The sequence below is a fragment of the Xiphias gladius genome, chromosome 20 (genome assembly GCF_016859285.1).
Source record: "Xiphias gladius isolate SHS-SW01 ecotype Sanya breed wild chromosome 20, ASM1685928v1, whole genome shotgun sequence".
In the NCBI taxonomy this organism is placed as follows: domain Eukaryota; kingdom Metazoa; phylum Chordata; class Actinopteri; order Istiophoriformes; family Xiphiidae; genus Xiphias; species Xiphias gladius.
This window is the reverse complement of record NC_053419.1, coordinates 15,230,952-15,255,292: the sequence shown is the minus strand read 5'-3', so window position 1 is coordinate 15,255,292 and position 24,341 is coordinate 15,230,952. Positions and strand designations below refer to the sequence as shown.

The following is a 24,341-nucleotide window of genomic DNA, read 5'->3' as shown; positions in this document are numbered from 1 at the left end:
TCTTGTTCCGACTCCTGCACAGACTTGGGGAAAATCTCAAATCCAGACAGCCCTCAGGCTCACTGATTGGCCATTAGTGGCATGTTTTCTACCCCATCTCTCGGGTTTCAAGAAAAAAATGTGCGTTTTCTTAAAATTGTTGTGTGTGCTGCTGGATATTGACCCCCCCACACATCATATTCTCACGGTACAGAACCTACTGTTCCTCCTCTGACTCAGATGTCAAGAACAATAGCTTTCCTTTTGTACAGACTAGCCCGTTGTCTGTGTTCTCAATATTCGCATGCTACCTCCTTGTTCCTTGTGTCGCACATCAGCAAGATGGTAGAAGAAACTGACCGAGCCGATGACAGCATCATCCTAGCTAATTACTCAGTTCTGGGGGAATTTGGTTGCGGAGGCTGGGTTGGGAGATGTAACTGTGTGCTCCCCTTTTGACAAGTAGGCAGGGGTGAATTGCTTGGACCTTCACAGCCAAGGGCCCATTTCCCAAAGACATCTTCAAGATAAGATAATACCCGTCCATAGAATCACAATGGTATTAAAATAATAGCATTCTTAAAATCCTGTTGGGAATCAGAGCCCACATTTCGTCTGTCATGGTTGAGAAGTGTGTGTCTTACTGTTTTTTCGGCTGGCCGCAGTTTCTATTGCATCATAAGGGAGGTGCTAACAGACCGTGTTGCCAATTTGGTGCCTTTGTCACAACATTTACCATCTTTTCAACCCTTTTTAGAGCCTTTTTTCACAAAAACACCTAGCAACCTAGCAGTCTAGAGACTTTTTGGACAAACCTTAGTAACTTTACCTTGAAGAGAGTTGCCAGTGTTGCCCCATGAGCGCAAGGTTGGGCTTTCCTTCTGCAGGCAGACCTCTCTCTGTATCTCACTGAGGGTAGCTGACATAGACACAAATGAGCTTCTATCTTTCTCCCTGGGTGATCATTTTTACAAGTTAATTTATCAGAAATTACAGCACAGTCGCTGTCTTTATGTATATGGTGATTGGTGATGGTATGGTGATGACAACATTGTGGTTATAAACATTGAATTTTAGCAGTGCAGAGCTGCAGCTTGGACATGGCTTGGAAGTGACTGCTGATTAACATATAGTCTTAATGGGGCGCATTTCAGTCACTATTTCATACTTGTTCTGTTATCTGACAACAGACACAGAAAAATATGTAAATGAGAACAGCTTTATTAGGAATTTGGCTGTATTAAAATACTGTATATATGAGCAAAGAGAGTAGGAGAGAAGCAAACAGATAAAAGGCGGTCCAGCCATATACTAGTCTTGTTTTTTTCCATTGTGGAAAAAACACTTTTAAAGAGATTGTTTGAAAGTTCTTATCACCATTTACTTACCACCTCAAGCTACTACTTTGCTTTCAACAATCTCCTTGAGAATAATATTGGTTACAGGCTTTAGAATGAGTGTTTCCGGGTGTTTCCTGCCCAGAATAGGCTGCACGTCACTCATTAAAAATTTAGACACAGAATAATCCACCTGTGCATTTTTAAGTCACCGTCTTGCACAGTCTCACACCAGATTAATGTATTTAAAGTATGCTTATATGTCCGATGTTTTTCTTAAATCTCATGACCTAGGCTTATTTTTGATCATCAGTCAAAAACTTCAGCCTGTCTGGAGCAATTGAAGGTCAGAGCTTGGCCTGTGATGTTCAGGTTGTGCAGGATGGGGAGAGACATCTATATTTTATTCTTGCCCATGGCTAGAGCTGTGCTATAGATAGCACTTTATTCTTGCTCCTCTGCAAATAGCAGAGGTCTTAAAATATACAGGTAGAGGCAAAAGCTAGGAAAGGAAAAGGTAAAAGGAAAAGTGTCTGACTAATGATGGGACAGTACATGCTATCCAGTAGCTGGGAATGACAAGGCATGGGACAGTAAATGTTCAAATCCTGCAAATAAAAGAGACAGGTGGGCAGAGCGGGGTATTTCTGTCTTTTCTTGATGTCTTTTAAGTCCTCTAGATGTCTTTAAGTCTCTTCAATTGTCAATATACAGTACTGTATTTTCATTCTGTCCTGTCTTGGCAATCACCATAGGAGAAAAAATTCAGTGCCATCCATGATATACGAAGACCAAAGAGTGAAACTTGCAATATCTCCCATTTTGAGGTATCCTCCACCTCTCTCAGTTCCTGTCATATGTTTTTAAAGTTTGTCACACCCAGCTCAGCCAGTGTTTACTGATTTCCTCTACAATGGCATGAATTGTGTGCTATGATTATGACTGTGGGAATGCCTTCAGCATGCCCCCTCAGGTATTTTTGTCAGTAATTATGAGATTAAGGGATCTGTTGACTCCTTAAATCAAAAGCCCATGTTCCTGTTATGTTATGTTATGTTATGTTATTTTATTTATATATTTTTTCAAGTATAAGGGGGGGGGGGGGGTGGCATTGTGGCACCATGTTACATTGTTATTAGTGTTAGGCAATATTTACAAAATTAAGTTTATAAATTTTTCCTTGTCACATGGTAGTAATTTCCAGATTATCCTCATTACATCAGATGAGTCTTTGTAGAACATAATATGATAATTTGAATGATAAAATCTGATATCCTGACATATCCCACTATGACCTATTTTCAGGAAATTAACTTGCCATTAATTTAGATATGAAAGCAAAGAACCATAATAGCTTAATTTAAAAAAATTGACTTTATTGTGTGGAGAGAAACCATATGATTGAATTGTTTCTCTATGATTTTACCCTTTTTTGGGGGGTCTTTTCCCCTCAGGATGAAAATGCACCATTTGAATGATTTGTTTGTCATTTTCTCCTTCCCATTTATTTTGTTATCTCTTCTTCTTACTATATATGGATTCTTGTCCTTGCCCATTCTTGCTCTTTTTCCTCTTTGATCACTTTCTTCTCTCCATTATTATTTTCCCATCCATCTTCTTTTCATGTTGTCATTTTATGTTCCTTTACCCTCTGCTCTTTGTCCCTCTTGACTCACTTATCTGCATCTCATTCCTATCATCTTCTCCTTTCTCTTTCTTTCAACACCTATGGCATCCGTTGTCTACCCTCTCTTCCTCACACTCCTCAGGCTTTTTCTCTTTCTCTCTCAGCCACTCTCCATTCATGGCTGGATCCCTTGTTATTCTCTGACACGTTTGTCTTTTCCTTTGTATCTGTCTAACCTCTCACTCTCTTCTCATGTACCTTTCACACTTCCAGAAGCAGTGCTGTCAAAGCTTTTCCAGAAAGCTAGACTGGACTGCTCCTATTGGAACAATGGCAAATTTCATAAATCACGGAGGGAATCAGAGCCCCATTTCCTCTCGATCGAGCTCGTCTGCACTCATTTGCTCCCCAAGCCATGAAGGGAAAGAGAAAATAAGGGAATAGGGATGCGAACAGAGTGTTTGTGTATGTGTATGTGGCCGTTAGTATGTGTGTGTATGTATGTGTCGGAGGTACAGGCAAAAAAAAAAAAAAAAAATAGGAGAAAAAGTGAGTATTAAAAGGAAATGTAATACAAAATAAAAATCTACTGGAATTTAATTTCGTAGGCTCGGAGGTTCTTTTCCTCCTGCAGATTTTCTCCAAATTAAAACAGCAGGGGTTTGTAGGGTCCAAAGATCTACAGAAATGTTCCCATCATTTCCCTTGTGACTGCATCTGCCTCTGTGAATATGAATGCTGTTGGGCTGCCAAGTAGGATGGCTAAGAATGGGAAAAGTCCATAACTGCCTCCCAGTTGTTAAAATGTGCTTGTGGAAGAGGGTGGCATTAAATTGGCACTAGGTGTATAAGTGATATAAAAGTATTTGTGTCCATTTTGGGTAAGTATTTTTCATTTCATTTAATTTACTTTCTGGTTTTCTTCCTGGCTTTAGGTGGGTATTGCTGTAATGTGTGGCTGATATTAAACCTTGTGTTTTAAATAGTGGCAGCAAGGGCTGGATAATAATTACATTTTTCTCCAAACCATGTCATTGTTCAGAAAATTCTTTCAACCAAATTGTAAGGGGATCATTATGCCATTAGTTTGGTATTATGAACCATTGGGGATGATCAAGGTTATTGCAATTAATCCTGAGGGGGAAACCAAGAAAGTCTGCACTTAATTTTCCGCCAGTTCATCCTGTAGATGTTGAGATACTTCATGGAGTTGGTGAAAAAAATTGACCTGCCGGAGGTGCTAGATGAAAAGTCAGTGGAACACCAGCCATTAGGGTTCATCCATGTCTGTATAAAATTCCACCTATTTGTTTTAAGGCAGATGAAGAAACAACCAGTGCTGTTGTTTTTCTGGAGAACACTGTTTGAATTATTCCACATAATAGAATCACAAGGTAATGTAATGAAGGTTTAAGAATGTAAACACACATTTGGCTAAATGAAAAGGCCAGTTTAAGTGTATACGAAGCATTTGCAGGCTCCAAGTCAATACTCAGTCCGTTAAAACAGGGAGTTGAGTGTGAAAATTGGTATGATATGGAATGTATTCTATAGTCGGCTACTAAAGGTACCATACAGTAAATATGAATTCAGAGCACTGTAATCCATCTTCCAAGCTGCATTGCAAGCTGTGTCACCACCTGCCTCAGGGCACAGGGCATTGTTGAAGAGCCCGAAAATGTTTCTTTGTGTCTCACTGACTTTTACTAGAGAGGAAGAGGAATCTTCTTGAGCCTAAGAGAAATAAGGGTCAAGTACTATTTATGGACAGAGAGTCATGGTCAAAGGTTTCACTTTCTGACAGACAGTAATTCCCATAGGCTGTATCAGCGATTTGGTGGAAGCCAGCCTAGTCTTGTTCCTTTGGCTTTTTTGGAGTAGCTAGTCCTTCAGTGTATTTTTGCTGACAGACCAACTGCTGCCCTTCCTAGTGCTGGGTATCATTTTCAATGATTGTACAGGGATCAGTAAAGGCACCATTATATCAGATTTAGTTGTGATATCCAGCAGTTATTTTTAGAAACCTCTGCTTCTGCTAAGTAGTGATTTACCAAAGAAATGTTATTTTTACATAAATCTGTTATTATTGTCATTATTTTATTAGTAGAAGTTCTTCTAATAAAATTAATTTCACAATACTTTGGTTAATCAATCAATTGCCAACTCCTAAATTTACTACAATAATTTAGGTTATATTATGTGTGTGCGCTTTTATTAAGTAAATATTCACCAATCAAACTGAAAAATTATGTCAAAATTGGAAGGGCTACTTTCCACAAGCTTACAGGAGGGATTTATGTCAGCATTTTAGGATACATAAATAATTAAAGAGGTAGAGTTCTACTTCAATATTGTTATATTCTGTTTTATTAACTGGAGCTACCTCAGTAATGGAACAGTGGAGAAATCATTTCGAAAACATACAGAGCAAGGCAGTGTTTGTGTTCACCATGCAGAAATGTACCCTGCAGTTATTTACCATAAGTTATTGCTTTGCCGCTAAAGTAGGAAAGCATCAGTTTATATTTTGAGTTTTGATCGTTGTCTTGAGTATTGAGAGGATTTGGTCATCTTAAAAAAGTCAAAAAATTTTAATATACATATAAATAATTTAATGGCCTTTTTACTGGTTCATGTGTGCAAATCTATAATAACTTATTTCCTATGTAGAAAATAAAATGTTAAAAAAAACCACCAGTTAACTAGTCTGGCAGTGAGTGGCCTGTTAATCTTAACCCTTTTTTCCTTATTTTGCAAGACTAGTGATGCTTCCCTGTCACCTTAGTGGACCCTTACAAAGGACACTGAGTACATGTCCATCAAACCATCAAAAAGGAAATGGCAGCATATTTTACCTCTCTGGGACTGTATGAGCGCATTGCTCACCAATGAAGTCCCAGGGAGGCCAGAGAAAGAGCGATGCAGAAAGAGAAGGAGGAGGGTGAAGCTCTTGGAGTCAGATGTTCACTGTTACGTGGCCTTGACACTGGATGTGAACATATACACAGAATATGATTATCTTCAATGCCCTTGGTTTTTTTTTTTTTCCAGCACTTTTTACACTTAAATCATTTGATTTGACAGCCGTTTTCATACACATGGTGAAGTCCATGAAAACATGAAAATCGAGTCTGGAGTCCACTTTATGTGAAGCACTGTTCTTTCTATACAGCTGTGACAGCAATATACTCCATGGACAGGAAGTAGGAAATAAAAGCAGGGTGGAAGTAAAGAAATGTGTAAACATTTACATAGACAAACACAAACACATACATATACATACACCCTTTCACAAAAGCCTGCATGAACATATAAACAAGCATAAGCATGCAGTTTAACAGAAACAGAAAAACTGAGTAGAGTTATCCTCTCGTACTTGGCACTGTGAGACCACCAGGAATAGGTTGACTGAGGCAGGATGCTGTTGACATCCACTGCTCATGAGACACTGTTAACACACACTCAGCACCGATAAGGGAGTAACTGCAGATAAGGGAGATGAAAAGGAGAAAATAAAGGCACCAGAGCTTTAGCTGACATTGAACTCAAAATGAGAAACCAGTGTGGACTTTGGGTCTAGGGAAAAACAAATGTCAGAATAAAAAATATTGTTGGCTGCTGCTGACACAAGAGAGAGATGGGGAATAACAGCAAAGTAGTGAGAGATATACATGAAAGAGAATTCTGCAATAAATGTATGCATATTGTTGTCCCCCTTTATCCATGACTCGTGAAGAAATCTAATACAGAAATCTTAGAATATCATGTACCAACTGTGAAGTCTTGTGGCGGATCTATGATAACATGGATGGCCAATCCATGTTATCACGATCAGGTCAAATGACTGCTCTACATATTTCAATTTTAACCAAAGAACTTGTGTCCATTTTATGGTGCAAACACATTTCCATCACAATATTTTAGTATTTTAAGATGGTTGAGATTTAAGAGGCATGTGTGTGTTGGTAGGGATGACAAAGATAAAGAGACACAAACATGAGCAAAAAGGTCTTGACAAATTACTGTACATTTGTTTCAAGGACACTATGGCTTTAAGTGCTTCTGCCTGGCTTAGCATCTCTTCTTTCCTCAAAATTGAACAAAGAGATAAAGAGAGTTCCAGGAGGCCATGAAAAATGTATGCAAGCAGTTAACCTCAAACATATTGTCACAGATTCTCCTCACTCACAGCAAGTCAAAGCTTAAGTGTCAGCCCCCAGCCTTTCTTGTTTGTTTGCTAACCCCGAGTCCCTGAGTTAGCCAAGAACTACCATAAATGCCCACTAGGAATGGAGGTTGCTTAAGCATTTTCAAGTACCTTAGTTATCTACACACTTTCATTTCAAGGTTACCATGTCAGTCCTGTGTATTGACGGTACAGGTGATTTAAAATTTAAAACACAAATAATTGAATGTGGTGGTCAGTTGAATGTGATGAGGCTGAATGTGCATAAGCCTATCACATGACTTATTTACTGTTTTAAAATGTAGTGTATCTTCAAGGACTTTATAGGACTTGATGAGTCAGACTTGAAGATTCTGCTGTGCATAATGGAGAAAACTACTCCACTAATGCCCTCAAATTCTTTCTCCAAGGACATTCACACTACTATGAAAGAAAAGTTTCCTGGCCCCCAATGTAAAAGCCTTGATTTTTTTCACCTTTTTAAGGTAATGTTATGCCAGACTGCGTTGTATAGCAGAACAGTCAATGGACAGAAACAAAATTGTCAAAATGACTGAACTGTACCGGTCCTTTTTAAATGTTCAGCTTGTAATTGTTTTTGCATTCTAAGGTCACTTAAAAATGTTTCCATTCTATTGTCCCATTTGTCTACACTGTTTAAAGCATCTGATTGTATGAGTGCTCATAGTGAACCGTAGCAGAGCTATGTTATCCATGTCCCAATGATGTGTGTAAAAGAGTGTGTAATATTTGATGAGGAGAGGGCTACCATCTTTGCATCACTGTGCAATATGCTACACACTCGTGGGACTAACACTGGTGTAAAAAACTGAGTTGGGCTTGGTCGGTTTGAAGAAAACAGTGAGAATGGGAAATCCTTTGCAACTTGGTGCCAAAAACCGTTGGGAACTCTGTTTTATTTTCTGTGTCATATGTTCAAAAGGGTTCCTGTATGACGGTAGCAGGAAAAAAAGCAAGGCGGATCCCACTCACAGCCAAGAGTTGGTGTACATACCCTTTAGTTTACAACAACCTTGCCAGAAGCAACAGCTACAGTAGCAGTTTCAGCATCAAAGCCAGTGTGTCCCTGAAAAAAAAGTGTTACTTCAGTCAGAAAACATTGTTGTCATCCTTCTGTGTACTCATAATGGGAAATACAAATGCCTTTAACATGATGGCACTGTTCAAACCAGTTCCCCTGTCCGGCAGGAATGCCTTCTTCAATTAGACAGAGCAGAAGATACGGGGAAAAAAAAGTTACATTACACTGGTGTTTATTGTTGCATCTATATGCACATATGACAACATAGTAGAAGAACAAATTATATGATGGTGTATAGTAGTTTTAGCTTTAGTCTGTTAGTTACAGTCATGCTTGAAATATCTTCAGAAATAAATGCAAATTAACCAATTTTTTTTTTTTTTTTTTAATAATCAAAATATTTTAATAAATATTGAGACACTTCCACGATGTGGCGCTAAGAATAAACTCAATGAGAGAAGTCTGCAAAGTTTGATTCAGATTGTGCAAAAAACACCATGCAAGACTTCTAAATAGCTTCTGGCTGACTTGGAGCAATTTGGAAAAGGCAAGACTAATGTTTGCAAAAACTTTCATACATAAGCCACAGTCTCTCTGGGATAATGTTCTATGGACAGAAGAAACTAGAGTAGAGCTCTTTGGAAAAGCAGTAAATCCGTTTGTTTATAGGTGACAAAATGAAGCCTATGAGGAAAAGAACACTCTACCTACAGTAAAACACGGTGGAGGTTCAATTATGCTGTGGGGCTGCTTTGCTAACCCTGGTACTGGAGGCACTACGTGTATCAAAGGAGTGATGAAATTCGAAGATTGCCAAGGCATTTAAGAGCGAAATGTGTTACATATTGTCAGAAAACTAGGTTTGAGGCGTAGGTCTCTGGTCTTTCAGCAGGACAATGACCCAAAGCACATATGTTGGAAAAGGAAAAGAATGGTTGAAAAGGAAACGATGGACTGTTTTAAGCTGCCAGCAATGACCCAAATCCCATTGGAAACCTTTAGAAAGAGATGAAATCTGCTATAGCAAAAAGGACTCCTGCAAACTTAAAAAACCTTCTATGCATACCAGTGCCAGAAATTACCAGCAGACAGGTGCAAGAATCTTCTAGATTGCTACAAGAAACGTTTAAAGGTTGTCATTGTTGCTAAATGTTCTGTAACCAAATCTGATATAATTGTGTCAGGGATACATTTGTGTTTGTTATTTCACAACAACTGTTTATTTTATTTTGTTCAGTAACCTTTGAGATTTTATTAAAATGTTTTGATTATATAAAATTGGTTAATTTGCATTTATATTTGAAGATATTCTAAATTCTGTACTTTAAATTTTTAAAGATTTTATTAAAAAAAACGTGTAGCTTTTTAGTTAAGTTAGTAAAGTAATTGGCTTGTAAATATAGCAGTTATTAGTAATGACAGCTACAGACGGCAAGCACTGAGCAGTAGCAGTATCTTAAAGTGAGCAATGTATGAATGAAAGCTGAGGTGGTGAGTGTATACCTTGAGGCTTTCAGTGAATTTGAAGCCACTGGCCACTTAGTAGCAGCAGTATTATGGGATATCAGCAACAGCAGCAATTAGACATATGTACACAAAGCACAGTAATACAAAGTAAATTACTTTAATGTTTCAAGGTGAAATTAATACATGACTTACATTACTAAATGGAGATATCTAGAAGTTCTTATTTTCCATAAACAAATGTCATAGACCATTTACCCAGAATTCTGTTGCTAGGAAACTATTTGGGTCTAAGTTTAATTTCCGTGAGCCATATTAGCAAACCCTGCAACAAGAAATTAAACTGGAAACATTTAAAAACAGTAGTCCTTGGGTTATACCAAAATCAGATTGGTAGATGGAATCATGTACTACATGAATGCACATGTCAACTATTAACTGTTAAATATTCAAGATTTTTAATACAAAATATCATCACTGTGACTGCTTACAGAGTCAAGCAAAGATAGCACAATGGGGAGGCTAGATTTTTTTTGATTTGTTTTTTTTGTTTTGTTTTTTTTCTGCCTAAATTTGCCTAAATTTAGGCATCTAAAATTATTCCTTACCTGTTACAAATCCGGTATGGTGTGTAATGAAGCAAGGGTCCTGAGTTTACCTGATGGTTCAAAGCCCACTCTTTCCTGAGGCTATGTCTAGGGATTTGATAGTTTAAAGAAAAACAACTGGGATTTGTTCTTTTGTTGGAGGTGTATTCAAGGACCAAACAACTTCCTGGTATTTTGTTGATCTTGTAAATTGTTATAAAAACTCTGCTCACTTTAAAAGCAAAAATACCTTCAACTGGAGGACATAAGCCGACATCTGTCCCCCCTGATGAGGTCGAGGTCATTTTGCAGCATCCATTCCATCTTTTTACGGAACCTGTTACCTTAGAAATACCGAGCATTTCCCTGTTTGACAAAACGCTAACCGTAGTAGAGTTAGCTGAGTTAACCACAAAAAAATCTGAACAAATGTGTATTACTGCAAGAATAATGTTTGATTTGAAGGCAACCGGAATGCCTCTGTTATTGTTAGCTTTCCATTTATATTATCAAAAACAATGTGATTCCTTCTGCCTCTTCACTTTCACCCTCCTCCTCTTCACCTCCCTCTTCCTCTGCTCTTGCATGCTTATATGCATGCATGATGAGCACCTACTGGGAGCAAACCTTATTCATGGAAAGAGTACACCTCAGAGCCAGACTGTCACATCAAAAGTTATGGATGGTAGGTGAGGATAGTAGTGGTTGGGGGATGAAGGGTCCCATCCTTAAGAAATGGCTATTTTCACTACTTTTATGTTGTTTTGGACCAAAGCTGTCAATCCCTATACTTTCAGTGCGGGCTACTTGCAGATATGATAATGTAGCCTACATACAGAAAAATCATTACTCCTTGCCGATACTGTAGACAGTAGATCTAACTATCTCAGTTGAATTGAGCGAATACTTCACAAGCTGTATCAAACAAGACAATGTCTATTAACAGAGACTATAGTTACATATGTAGTTGGATATCATAGTCTGTTTTAAATATCCACGTGTGTCAGACACAATGAGGGGAGAATATCTACACATGAATTGTTTCTCTGTTGACATAAATGAGCCAGAACACATCTAGACAGTTCATATGAACTTCCTGTCTTTTCCTTTTGTCATTGTTGAACTGTAAGGAAAGGGAAGCAAACCCCTCTGTCTACTCTCCCTTATTTCCCCACCACCAGTTGTTTTGGAGTCATTCATCAGAAAGAGTGAGACTGAGCCATCAGGGGAAGTGCTGGCAGGATCCCTGTAGAGATGAGGCAATATTGAATTGATGGAAACATTTTAAGGCCAGAAAAAATATAATAAAAAGAACAAGACAGTGCTGCATTTTTACAGTGTCTAAATGGGACAGCCTGGTGGTTCATGATGCATATCATACTCTAATCACTCATCTTTCCTAAAAATAGAAAAGAATAAACCAAGCCATTTTGGGTTTATGACTTTATATATTTGTCTTGTGTATGTACTTTTGCTCTATCTTGAGTGTCTCTCACTCTTTGCGAGATGATTTTAACTTTAAAGCCTCATGACATGCCTGCCACTTTCACTTTGCATCTCTTTTTTATAGCCATCGACCCAAACACAGAGTCAGTAGAGGATTTGATGCAGAGGTTCCAGGACAGTTTCCGTGTTCCCAACACACCAACAGATATGTCACACTACCAGCATGTCATGCACAGCTCATCAACAGGTCGCCGGAGGGTCCCCAGCCACACCAGAGGTAGGACAAAAAGTAATTCAAAACAGTTATAGTTATGTTGGCAGACCTTGCAAGAAATATAATTTATAATATTCGCACAGTCTCTTTTATATTACTGCTTGGCAATGGGCAATGTACCCTATGCTTTTTTTATCATTTTGGACAGGGATATTTGATTATATGTTTGAGCTGTATTCACTAAGCTTTGTGTGATGTTTAAATTTAGATGTGAATTTTCTTTCTCATATTCTTCATTCATTTCTTCTGTCTTTCCACCCTCCAACACCTTTGCATTAATTAACCATTATTCGTATTTGACATCCTTGTAGGATGTCACGGCTTGTCCACTGAAAACCACTTTGCAACTGGCTTTTTATAAAGTGCCAAACTGGAATACCAAAAACATATTCTTTACATTACTGCTAAATATCATCCAAAGAATAGTTTGTAGATTGTTAATGCATTTAACTGTCCAGTTAGCAGTGAGACTGTCCTCCCTGAAAAAAAGACTCCATAGGTCATCTGTGCAAACAGCTTATTATGACCCATATTTTATGTTTTATTGTTAGGTGACCTCTAGTGGCCATAGTAATAATGAAGGGAGCAAAGGAGGAAGTTAGGTGATGTAGTACAAAAATCAACAAAGTCCACATTGGGGCGTTTGAATGGGTTGACAAAACATTTGCTGTGTGAAATCAAAAGTCAACGCTGTCTCTTTTATTCATGACTGTTCCACAACTTTAACTGCATTATTATTGGAACCATGACGATGAAGGTCCTTTTGAACTTAAGGAAGTACTTATTTTTAATCCAACCACAATGTTTTCTTAAACCCAACTTAGATATTTTTGTTCCTACACCTAACCAGACTGTGACTGGTCATTAACCTTAACCACATGCTTATTGTTACTATGATAAAGTTGGTCCGATACACCTGCTGCTGGTACACTCCTATGGGTCACATCCTAGTGTAGGGACAAGCAAACTGTACGGTGTATTACGTTGGCAGACTTGTTGCACCCAATTGGTGTCCATTGATTTTGATGCATTCATTTCAACATAACCGATTATGACCAATTCACATCTATGGGCAATTTACTTGACCTGTGTACTTTTGTAATAAGGGAGGAAAGAAGCACATAGAGAGAGCACATAGAAACTAAGCAAAAATTAGCAAACTCCACACAAAGATTTAAATTTACTATCTACAATCTAGGATTGCCTAGAAACTGTTTTGAGGACAATGTTACATAGTTAATTTCACAATTAGTCCTTCAAGTATTTGTGACCCATTTTTTTATTGTGTTCCATATCTGTTAAACATATTAACACATTTTTTTTGTATGTTTTACATCATGATACTAATACAGACACCGGATAAAGTTTAGGAGTTTAAGGGTTTAATTGGGAGACACAATATCACACTTATGAAAAACTATGTTTGGTGCAGTTTTGAGATGTTATACAGTGGTGACATCAGCCTTTGCCAGTAAAATCAGCTCATTACCAGGAAAATTTCCATTTATTTTAATCATACATGTTGTAAAAAATGTAGTCTATGTTATTGGTAACCATTGTGACTAGTAAGAAATTAACATTGATAATGAGATATTAACCGTGATGAGTTGCCCCTGAAATAATTACTTAATATCCTTTTGATCACAAAAGGATATTAAGTAAAATCTCGCAAAATGCAAGACTGAGCAATTTTGCATATTATGCATACTTACTAAGTGGGGATTATTAATCTTTCCTGTCACATAGCCAGCATTTGAGAGTGTTTATATTCTTGGTTCTTTAGGACACTTCAGGTTGGTTTGTGCTTTCTTTATTTGCTGTTGAAAATTTAAGTCTGCAATATTAAAAGGTATGTCGTGTCAGCCTTCTGAGCAAATGATGCCTTTAAAAATCTGTGAAGGTCAAGCCCCTTAGAATTCTGTGAAGGCCACTGCTGAGAAATGTCCTCTCTGAGGTCAATAGTAAAAGAGTTTCCTTTGAAGGTCTTTAATTAGGGGTGAAAATGTGTCCTCGGTGCAAAAGCGTATGCCAATACTACAAACATGATAGTTGGACAAACACTTAAACTGAGGAGGAAACTCTGTTAGTTGGAGTGATGTTAAAGGGGAAAGTTAATTGGTCTGACCCAGATGGTTAGTGTTGTGTAAGTGAAATTAATGCATTGCCAAATTCACTGAGAAGTGCACCAGGCAGAGGGCAAGAGGAATGTGGACTGCGATTGGGCAGATGCTTTTCTTTTCCATATTACTCGACTTGGTACACATTTTTATTTTGTGCAATGGCCAGTTCTTTTGATTTTTTTCCTTTTGAGAAGTATTTAAGAAGTAGATTAGGCTCAGGCTCAGTTCTTCTTCCTTATTGAAACCAATGAATAACTTTGGCAATGTCAAATATACCATTGCAAAATGTGCTTTGGGCTGTATTTAAGACAATATGGCCCAGTAATGCTATGTGCGACAGGGATCCATGTCATGCAGGTCTAACCAAGCAACACACACAGCTGGAATGGAAAACATCATCTGTGTAGTTTACAAGATGTGACAGTAAGTGCTTAGGCCTAGCTACTGGAATTAATGTCACTGACATACGTGAGATGAAATACAGGGAGTGTTCACAATAAAGACAGAGGTATTTCAAAAACACAAACTTAGATCACTTTGTATGTGACTAATCTTATTTACTTGCAAATGGTTAATGTCAAAGTCAGTGTTTCCTCACCTGTCTTTTAAATGACATTATAAGGACAAAAAATAGCAACTTCACTTAATCTTTTTGTTCTTCCAACCATTTTCTGCTTGAAGTCGAATGAGTAGGACAGTGATTCTTACGAAAGAAGACTAGGTTAAAACCTAGAATGTGGTTTGACCGCTTTTTATCTGTTCACTTCTCTCCTACTGTCTGTACTCACATTTACAGTATTTTAATACAGCTGATTCCCAATAACTCTATTCTCATTTACATCTTTTTCTGTTTCTGTTGTCAGATAAGAGAATAAGTATGAAATAGTGACTGAAATGCGGCCCATTAAGACTACGTGTTGACCAGCACTCACTCCCAAACCTTTTCCAAGCTGCAGCTCTGCATTACTAAAATTCAGATTTTATAACCGCAATGTCGTCTGACAAAATCACCATACACATAATTTAAAGACAACAGCTGTGCTGTGATTTCAGCTATATTTACTTGTAAAATGATCACTCACAGAGAAGGTTAGAAGCTCATTCATGTCAGTGTCAGCTGCCGAGTGGTCAATTGAACGAAATACATAGAGCAATGTGCCTGCGCAGGGAAAGCCCAATTTCACTTGCGTGGGGAAATACTGTCGACTCTCTTCTATGGAAAGTTACCAAGGTTTGTCCAAAAAGTTGCTAGATTTGCTGCTAGGTGCTTTTGTGACAAAAAGTCGCTAAAAGGATGTGAAAAGTTGGTAAATGTAGTGACAAAGGCACTAAGTTGGCAGCACTGTCTGTTAACACCCCCCTAATGAAACAGTAGAAACTGTTTGTGCCTTTCATTTTAAAAGAGCAATGACCAATGGGGAAACTTGGACACTTGGACCGCCGACTAATGGTGTAACTTTGACACCCAGTCAGTCAATCATGGACATTTGCGTTTATAGGGCTGGCCCCGCAGTTGCGGTCCAGCCAAAAAAAACAGTGAGACACCCACTTCTCAACCATGACAGACGAAATGTGCGCTCTGCTTCCCAACAGCATTTTAAGGGTGAGATTATTTTAGTACCATTGTGAATTTATGGACGGGTATTATCTTATCCTGAAGATGTCCTTGGGAAATGGGCCCTTAGCTGTGAAGGTCCAAGCAATTCACCCCTGCCTACTTGTCAAAAGGGGAGCACACAGTTACATCTCCCAACCCAGCCTCCGCAACCAAATTCCCCCAGAACTGAGTGATTAGCTAGGATGATGCTGTCATTGGCTCGGTCAGTTTCTTCTACCATCTTGCTGACGTGCAAGAAACAAGGAGGTAGCATGCGAATGTTGAGAACATAGACAGCAGGCTAGTCTGTACAAAAGGAAAGCAATTGTTTTTGACATCTGAGTCAGAGGAGGAACAGTAGGTTCTGTACCGTGAGAATATGATGTGTGGGGGGTCAACATCCAGCAGCACAAAAAAAAATATTTTTAAGAAAATGCACATTTTTTTCTTGAAACCCGAGAGATGGGGGAGAAAACATGCCACTAATGGCCAATCAGTGAGCCTGAGGGCTGTCTGGATTTGAGATTTTCCCCAAGTCTGTGCAGGAGTGGGAACAAGGGCATATAAAGGAACAGTATAGAAACACACTAGTGCCCGGTGGTCAAGTACATATATAATATGTGTGTAAATACGTATATATATGTGTGTGTGTGTGTGTCTGTGTGTGTCTATGTGTGTATATGTATGTATGTATATGTCTATATGTATATATATATGTATATGTATGTATGTATGTGTATATATATGTATGTATGTATGTATATATATATATGTATGTATGTGTATATATATATATGTATATATATATGTATATGTATATATATATGTGTATATGTGTATATATATAGTGCCATGTGGAGTACACCATTACAATGAGATGCACACAGAAGCTACTGCAACCCCCGGATATGCATTTTTACAGCTCTATGAACACTGGTTCTAATGATCTGGAATTTTCATGCTGTGAGATGCTGGTGGTTATCCCCTTTCCTTCTGATGTTTGGTAAGGGGTAGCAGTTCAACCTTGACTTTAAGTTTTTGCTTCCTTGTTAAGTGCTTTGATAAGACTCTCACCCAAACCTTATTGCCCCCCCTCAGCTTCTACATGGCATTATTGATGCAGGTAATGGCTGTTTATGTTAACCGTCAAGAGATGTACTTTCCTCTCTCACTAGGCCTATGATCAAAATTAAGAAGACACCAGTATTTCTGAGGGACTTTGATGTTGTGTTGCTCTCTTTCACATATTTTGCTTGGTGCTAGGTTCTTAGCGTTAGTAACTTATGGTCCAAAGTGGAAAGAAAGCTTCCTATATTGATGCTCAATGTACACATTGAAGATGTTTTGGGTATTAAGAAGTTTTTTTGCTTGTGTCATTTTATCAGGCCACAGTCAAGTCTAGTGTTTGCAAAAAGAAAAAAATGTTCTCTCTCCCCCCCAAAATTGTCCAGTAGTAAGATTCCAATTTATTCGTTTATTATGTTTATGATGTAGCAAGAGTTTCTGGCATTACTGCCCTACCTTCAAATATTGGAAAAAAAATGCATCCCATAATATTCTGTGAAAAGTCCATGTAAATCCCTACAGGGTGACACCTGTGTTTTTAAAACTACAATTTACAATTTCTAACCGCCATTGTTCAGCTGTAGCAACTGTTCAAGAAAAACTTTGAACTCACAAGACATTGTAGTTTTGTCAAATGTTAAGATTTTTTCCTTAAAAAATTACCCCCTTATTTGCATGTGTTTTGATGTGTCACAACGAATACTTTGACTCATTATGATGAGGATAACCTTATGGGTATTATCTAGCTTCTCTCCTGTTTAATTGATGCTTTGAAGTAGCACATGAAAGTAGTTCTGTGTGTGTGTGTGTGTGTGTGTGTGTGTGTGTGTGTGTGTGTGTGTGTGTGTGTGTGTGTGAGTGTGTGGGGGGTTAGGGCGGGAGAGAAAGAGAGAGAGTGTGTCTGTGTTTGTGTTCCATAGCACTTGAATTCATTCTGTTTTCAGCTCCACTTTCGGCAGTGCTCAATCTTCACTGCAGACAAAACACGGTGATTACAGCTGTGGGTCTGCAGCCCAAGGGCTTCTCTACAACAGGCCATACAGCTGATTTACTGCCAAGTCAGAGCAGTGTGTGACTCAGTTTTTGTAAGAGTTTTGTGTGTGAAAGACAGAGACAGAGACAAAATGACAGAAAGAAATCACACAATTATCTGTCGATCCATTTGACCAAATTACTTTTTTCTAATTGATCCTCTGTTCATATTATGGCTAATAATTTAGACAGCTGGTTACGGTAAATTACATTACAGTACCCACATACGTATGTCCCCTGCTTCTAGATGTTCTTTGTTGTTTGTTTGTAAGAAGAAGCTGATTACCACAGTTTACAGAAAACTAGGGCAGCTCCGAAAAATTTTCAGTTTTATGTTACTGATTTTTTTAAGACTGCTTTTCACTTGTTTGTAACCAAAAATGAATACCAATAAAGCTCTGATTTTGAAAAACAATCATAAATTACTGAAAGTTACAGTATTTAAGCAGTCATAAATTAGCACTGGAGCTAGGTTTGGGGTGTTAAATATTTGCTTAGGTAAAGAAGATGCAACCACACAACTAATTGGCCAATTTACCCTATGTACCGTAACTAGAAATCGTACTCTAGTGAACACAGTCAACTCACACAACTACACCCATTGTAATTTTATAAAGTTACAAAATATGTCTAATGAATTTGTCCTAATACTATCATCAACACACAACAGCTAATGATACAACCAAGCCCGATTTTCCTCTTCAGTATTTCTGAGTCCCCAGAATATAGCTTTCTTTTCTGTAATCCCAAACATTGATCCTGCTTTGTGAAGCATTTCAATGCTCCAAAAATGTCTGGGTGTTTGCCCCAGCCGTCTGATTATTGAAATCTATATATCCCAGGTTCAAGTCCCTGCACCAACTTTGTCACATTCTGGTTACATGTGCAAGTGGCTACTAAGTCAAACTTGTTGACATACAACTGTATGTCCACGTGACCACCAGTTTTCCTTAAAACAGTGGTTTTATGCCTATATGTAGAGGCAGTATGTTGTACTTAAGCTGTTTTCCCAGGCAACACGGCAAACCCTCAGTGAAGAGTGCAGTAATTTTGCCGAGTTAATGATGAACAACAATATTTATTAGTTCATTCAGAGAAGTGTGGAAGAGGTTGAGAATGCTGCTGGTGTTGAAACATGGAAAGGGCATAGAGCAAACAGCCATGCAATTTGGGGTTATCCCCCTGCCACAGCGAGTCATGCTTCTCCTCTGTAGCAGAGAGGAGCTTAAGGAGCAGCCGATGGAGTGATCCTTTGGTTCTCATTGCTTTGAGGTCGCTGTGATGAAGTTGGGCTGGCTGGGCCTAAGCTGAGGCCGGTTAAATTCCTGATTTTGTGTTTCTGTATACATTTACTACTGTCCTTTGGTCATTTTCTGCACATACATTTTATGTCATGTCATTGCTGGCAACAAACTCATATTGATCCTAACTGTTTCTGAGTTAATGTGTGAACGCCTCTCATATATCAGAGGCTGCTCATGTTAATGTTAAAGTCTTTCTTAAAAACAAACAAAGGCAGCCAAGGTTGAAGTGGTTAAATTGACCGGTGGCAAAATTCAGAATGATTCTTTACAGCCCAACTTTGAGGGTAATCTGTTGATACTGTTTCTTTGTCCTAACCTCACTCTTTGATATTTTGACTCAAAGATTCTGGGGATATTCTTTGAAGTTGCCTGCAGTGGTAGCATTAGGCTGGTGATTTTGGGGTGCGAGTGTTTTCTTTATTGTACGGAATGTATAGGTATTGAATTGCTGAGAAAAACAAGAGGATTTCATTGTTTCAAAGTATTTAGTGAATTAAAGTTAGTGTATAATTCAGGGGTTTAACCAGAAAATAAATGACACATCATGTGCATAAAAAGTTGAAGCACAGATAAGTTTGGCTGATCTCAAAACAATGTTGACTAATTGCTATGCCAATTGCTTGTAAAACTGACTGAAATGAATGGCATAGAGTTTTTACATTTATCTTTTAAATCCAAGGTAAAAGAATTGTGTTTATATGTTTTTTTGCATCATAGAATAATATAAAATCTGCAGCCACTGACCCCCTCAATTTATTTGGAGGTCACACATTGTTTCCCCGTTTTGGGTTTATTAGAATTGCCTTGTTATTAGAATTAGGTTTGTGTGTAAAACGCTCAAAAGATATCCATAATGAAGCCAAAGTTATTTTATCTGCCGCCCGATAGTGCCAGTACCACACTTCAAACTAATAGCAGCATTCCTGCAGTGGTTGCCTTTTCATTCTACGATTACTTTTAAGGTTTAATTTTATCAGGCCACAGCATGAATTATCCATTACTGGCGCTACATTACTCTGGCCCTTTTAACTCCCTGTGATGCGGACTGTACCAGACTGTCCTAAGATCTAGTATCTTTTCCGCCATCTAAAATATGGAGCAAAGTAGCTGTTGAGTCTGAAGACCAGAAATTTTCGAGTTATAATGCATACGCTCACAAATTGTAAAATCGAGCCTCACCTCGTGGTGTTAGAAATATGACCTGGCAAGTTTTCTCTCTTTCAACATTGTTGTGCTGCAGAGTCAGTTTACCGGCTGAGATCACCAGAATGTGCATGTGTCGTCACTGCCCTGCTGGATGCTGAATGGCGCTACAGTTACTGACAAGCTAATAGACTCAAACTTAAATAGATTAAAAAGACAAACATTTTAACTTAATATAATAATATGTCAGCTTAACATGAAAAAGATAAAATTGTCACTGATTAATAAAAAGATAAAAAGTGGTAGTGGGGACAGGGCCATCCTTTATTCCATTTTGGATGGCTGCAGTGGCAAGGACACACTTTTCTCTGGTGACAGCCACCATCCTATGCCACCCTTCATGGCTTTACCAGTGTACAAGCTGGTTGATAAGAGGTGAGAAAAACACCATATCTAAAATCCGAGTGCGGACTCCTTGCATTTTACCATTTGATTATTAGCTTCAAATTGGCAGGTATGTTCTCAATGCTGGAGAGGTGCAATAAAAAATATAGAGATGAGTGTACAAATACTGAACCCACTTCAGTACAAGAGCCAAGTGGTGCCTTGTTAAGCCTCCCACCTTTCAAGTCCTTTCTCTCCCATATAACAGCTTGCAACCGATAAATTTAGGTTGTAAAATGTGTTGGCAGGGTTTATATTGTGATGCCCTCTGTAATAACTTTTCAGCATGCCTAGGTTGTTAATGTGTAACAGCTTGTGTGCGTGTGTGCACAAAGCCTTTAAAAATACAATGTGCAACGGCAGTGTAAAACAGTATTGATTGGGATTATTTTGGAAAGCAAACAGAGCAATGGGAGTCTGAGGCATGAGAAAGAAATGAGTAAGAGACAGTCAAGGAGGGCTAGACCCAGGGTCCCCGTGGATCCTTAAAAAGTATTAAAAAGTCTTAAATTTAGTTTTTGAAACTCATGGTCTAAAAATGTCTTAAAATGTTTGGAAAAATTAAATGTATTATAAATTTGATCTGAGTCAGAATGAATGAGCGTCTCTATTCTTTGTTCAGTTTTTATGTTTTATTTTACTGGAATTTTATATACCAGATGAGTGATCATCTCTACAACGTCCAATACCTGTTTGATAGTACGTATTTAATATAAATTTATACATAAATGCAGGTCATTCCAAAGGGTTCCCTTACTTTTCTTTGCCACAGCACTTAAAGTTCTCTGTATGTGTGAGATGCAGTCGGGTTGTTTGGATGTAGTTATTTGTGCTAAGTCAGGCAGGTACATGCTTTATTTTTAGTACCTAACCTGTAGTTAGGTATTATACCTGTACCTAACTTAAATGCTGTAGGTAAGTTGAGATGATCAACAACTCAGAAGAAGTGGTGATATTGTTACAAGAAACACTCAGGAGTTTTAGTTTTATAGATAGTTAAATGTCTGACATAAACATGGTTCCTTCCTCAGTCTAGGAAAGGTGACATGTTCAACCAAGTCCAGCCAATCAGGCAAATTGAAATAAGTCATTTATGTTGCAGCAGTTTGTACCACATGGTGACCTAAACACGATTTTAATTATTCTATTTGACCCAATATTGGAAAAATGCCCATTTTAATAGTAAGATTGATTGAAAACATATTGCACGGCCCTTAACATTAATTTGTTTATTCTGGAAAGGGTATTAAATTTTCTCTGTTTCGGCCTTAAAAAGGTCTTGAAAAACATTCAATTTAATTTCAAAAAGTGTGCAGATACCCTGTAGACTACAGTGACATACCTGTGGGCATTCTGTACCGAGATGTAATTTCCGCCTAAACAAGAGTAGACAGACTGGGACAGACAGAAAGCACAAAGTAAATCACAGGTTGTACCTCCTGGATTTCCTCTCTGGTTTCCTGGTCTTCAACACCGAATCCCTTTGTTTGGTGACACATGACTGGATGGAGTGCCTCAGGCCTTCCTTCCTGATCCTGACCCCTCCAGCATGTGCTCGTATCTGTGTTTGCTCCCAGTTTCACCAGAAAAGGGCCTATTTGTCAAATAATTCTAAAATACAGTGAGGTACATCATAACAAACTGTGGAATTTATACAATAATTGTAACCATGATATAAATTTTAAGTAAGTATTTCAATAGATTCACTAAAATGTTGCAACCTTGTATTCATATCCGCTCACATACATTTTTTATATATTTTTCACAAATACAACTCAATGAATACGACTTCGCAAATTTGCTCTTGCGGCTTCTCAGGTTCTGTCTTGTGCATTATGAATGATATATTTACATATTCTCACATTTGTATGAATGTAGATGCCAGTTGGTATTGAATTTGAGTTGGAAATATTTAGCTCGCTGGTGTCAGACAGCCTGACTGTTGAATGCAGCTGTGCCTTAATGTGATTACCAGTTGCTGAGCCATTTGGGGACTGGTGGTGCTGTCAGCTTTATTCACTCACAAACACATTGTCACAGACATACGTACTCAGGCACACATGCAGCTTGAGTATCCGCATACAAAAGCGCATACACTGTACAGTATACACACACAAGCTGACATTTAGCTGTAAGCCTAGCAGCCGTAAGTCAAGGTAATTCGTCTAGTTCAGAAAGTCACAAAAGTCACCGAGGTCGCACTGAAGTTGTGGGAGCCATCAGAATCACGTGCACACACATGCATACAATAAATGAGAGTACGGACACGTGCACATACAATATTAATGAGCACAAGAGCAAATGCAATAGTCAACTGTTACAACAGCAAAATCAGCCGTGGTACTGTTATACTGTCTCTTTTTTTCTACACAGACACATGCACCCTGACCGGTGAAAGGTCGATCCCCTCACAACTGTCACACCTTCACACATCATATATCGAGTCACAGGTCTGTGTAATTACATGGGCCTTATGCTGGAAAGGTGCGCTTAACCTTTTCATTTCTAGTGCGATGAATATTGTTTGGCAGGTAGGATTGTCACAGTTAAAACAAGCTCTGTCCAGTGAGCAGAATTCATAAAGACACATTATACAATACACATGATGTACTGTATACACTGTGAATAATAAAGTTGCCCTTCAGATGGGCAGTGCAAGTACAAGCACCTGTGTCGACAAACGTGTAAATATAGCTAACTTCTATATATAATTTATTGTACAATGCATACACTATTAATTTCAGCCTTAAATTTCACCCTGCCATACACTCTGGCATTCCTATAGAGTTATCAGCCAGACACCCAGTGCATAATTTGTCTTCTTTGTATATAATTACTGTATATATGTTTGTTTGCTTTCTTGTTTGTCTGTATATTAGTTTATCCTGGATATAAAAACGGTATCGTTGGTTGGTATACAGGTGGGCTCTGACAGCTGGAGCTGAAGTTTCTCATGTGTGCTAGCACAAGCTTGACCAGTAAATTTTGTTCCACTTCTGCTTTTACTATTAAAGCCTCATATACAAGAAATAGTACAATGGTTCACAGTCCTACTTGCTTTACGTCCCTGCTTTACCCAAAGCTGATTAGCTGGATCATGTGTGAAGAGCCAGTCAAGGGCCTGAAAGCAACAACTGTCGATCAACTGGAAACATCTGCTTTACCCAGTCACTCGTGACCAGAGCAAAATAAACAGAATTTAGGGTCCCTAGAAAACTGGACTGAGAACCACTGATCTAGTACATCACCCAATTTTTTAATATTAGTTGGCAATGAAAACCACCCCAGGTCCTTGGAATGTTTAAAATCATTTTTTGCATGAGTCTGCATTTGAGACTCAGATGCCTTGTCTTATTTAGATGGGCCATGATAAATGGAAAAAAAAACAAAGAAGTTACAGGATTCTGTTCATTCAGCTGTAATAATATCTTGTCAGACAAATTCTTTGATATATGTATTATATTGCATCGAATATCCTCAAACCTATCTCTTTAAGTGCATTCAGTTCAATATAATATAAGGCTGCCAATAGCAATAATTTTCATTTATGATGAATCTGTTGATTATTCCTCAGTGACAAAAGATCCGTTTCCCAAAGCCCAAAGTGACGTAATCAGAGGCCTGTACTACAAAGCAAGTTAAACATTCCCAGGATATATTTTTGTTTTGGTTGTCAACTGGCCCAGTAAACTCA

The 24,341-nt window shown here is 38.2% G+C and overlaps 1 protein-coding gene across 1 annotated transcript in view; it reads left to right on the top strand.

Annotated features, from left to right (window-relative positions):
• LOC120806183 (astrotactin-2-like) overlaps positions 1–24,341 on the top strand; it is a 249,816-nt gene that overhangs the window by 81,344 nt on the left and 144,131 nt on the right. The window contains exon 4 of the mRNA XM_040157035.1: positions 11,793–11,945. Within this exon, the coding sequence (XP_040012969.1) occupies positions 11,793–11,945 (153 nt within the window). The remainder of the gene's footprint in view (positions 1–11,792; positions 11,946–24,341) is intronic.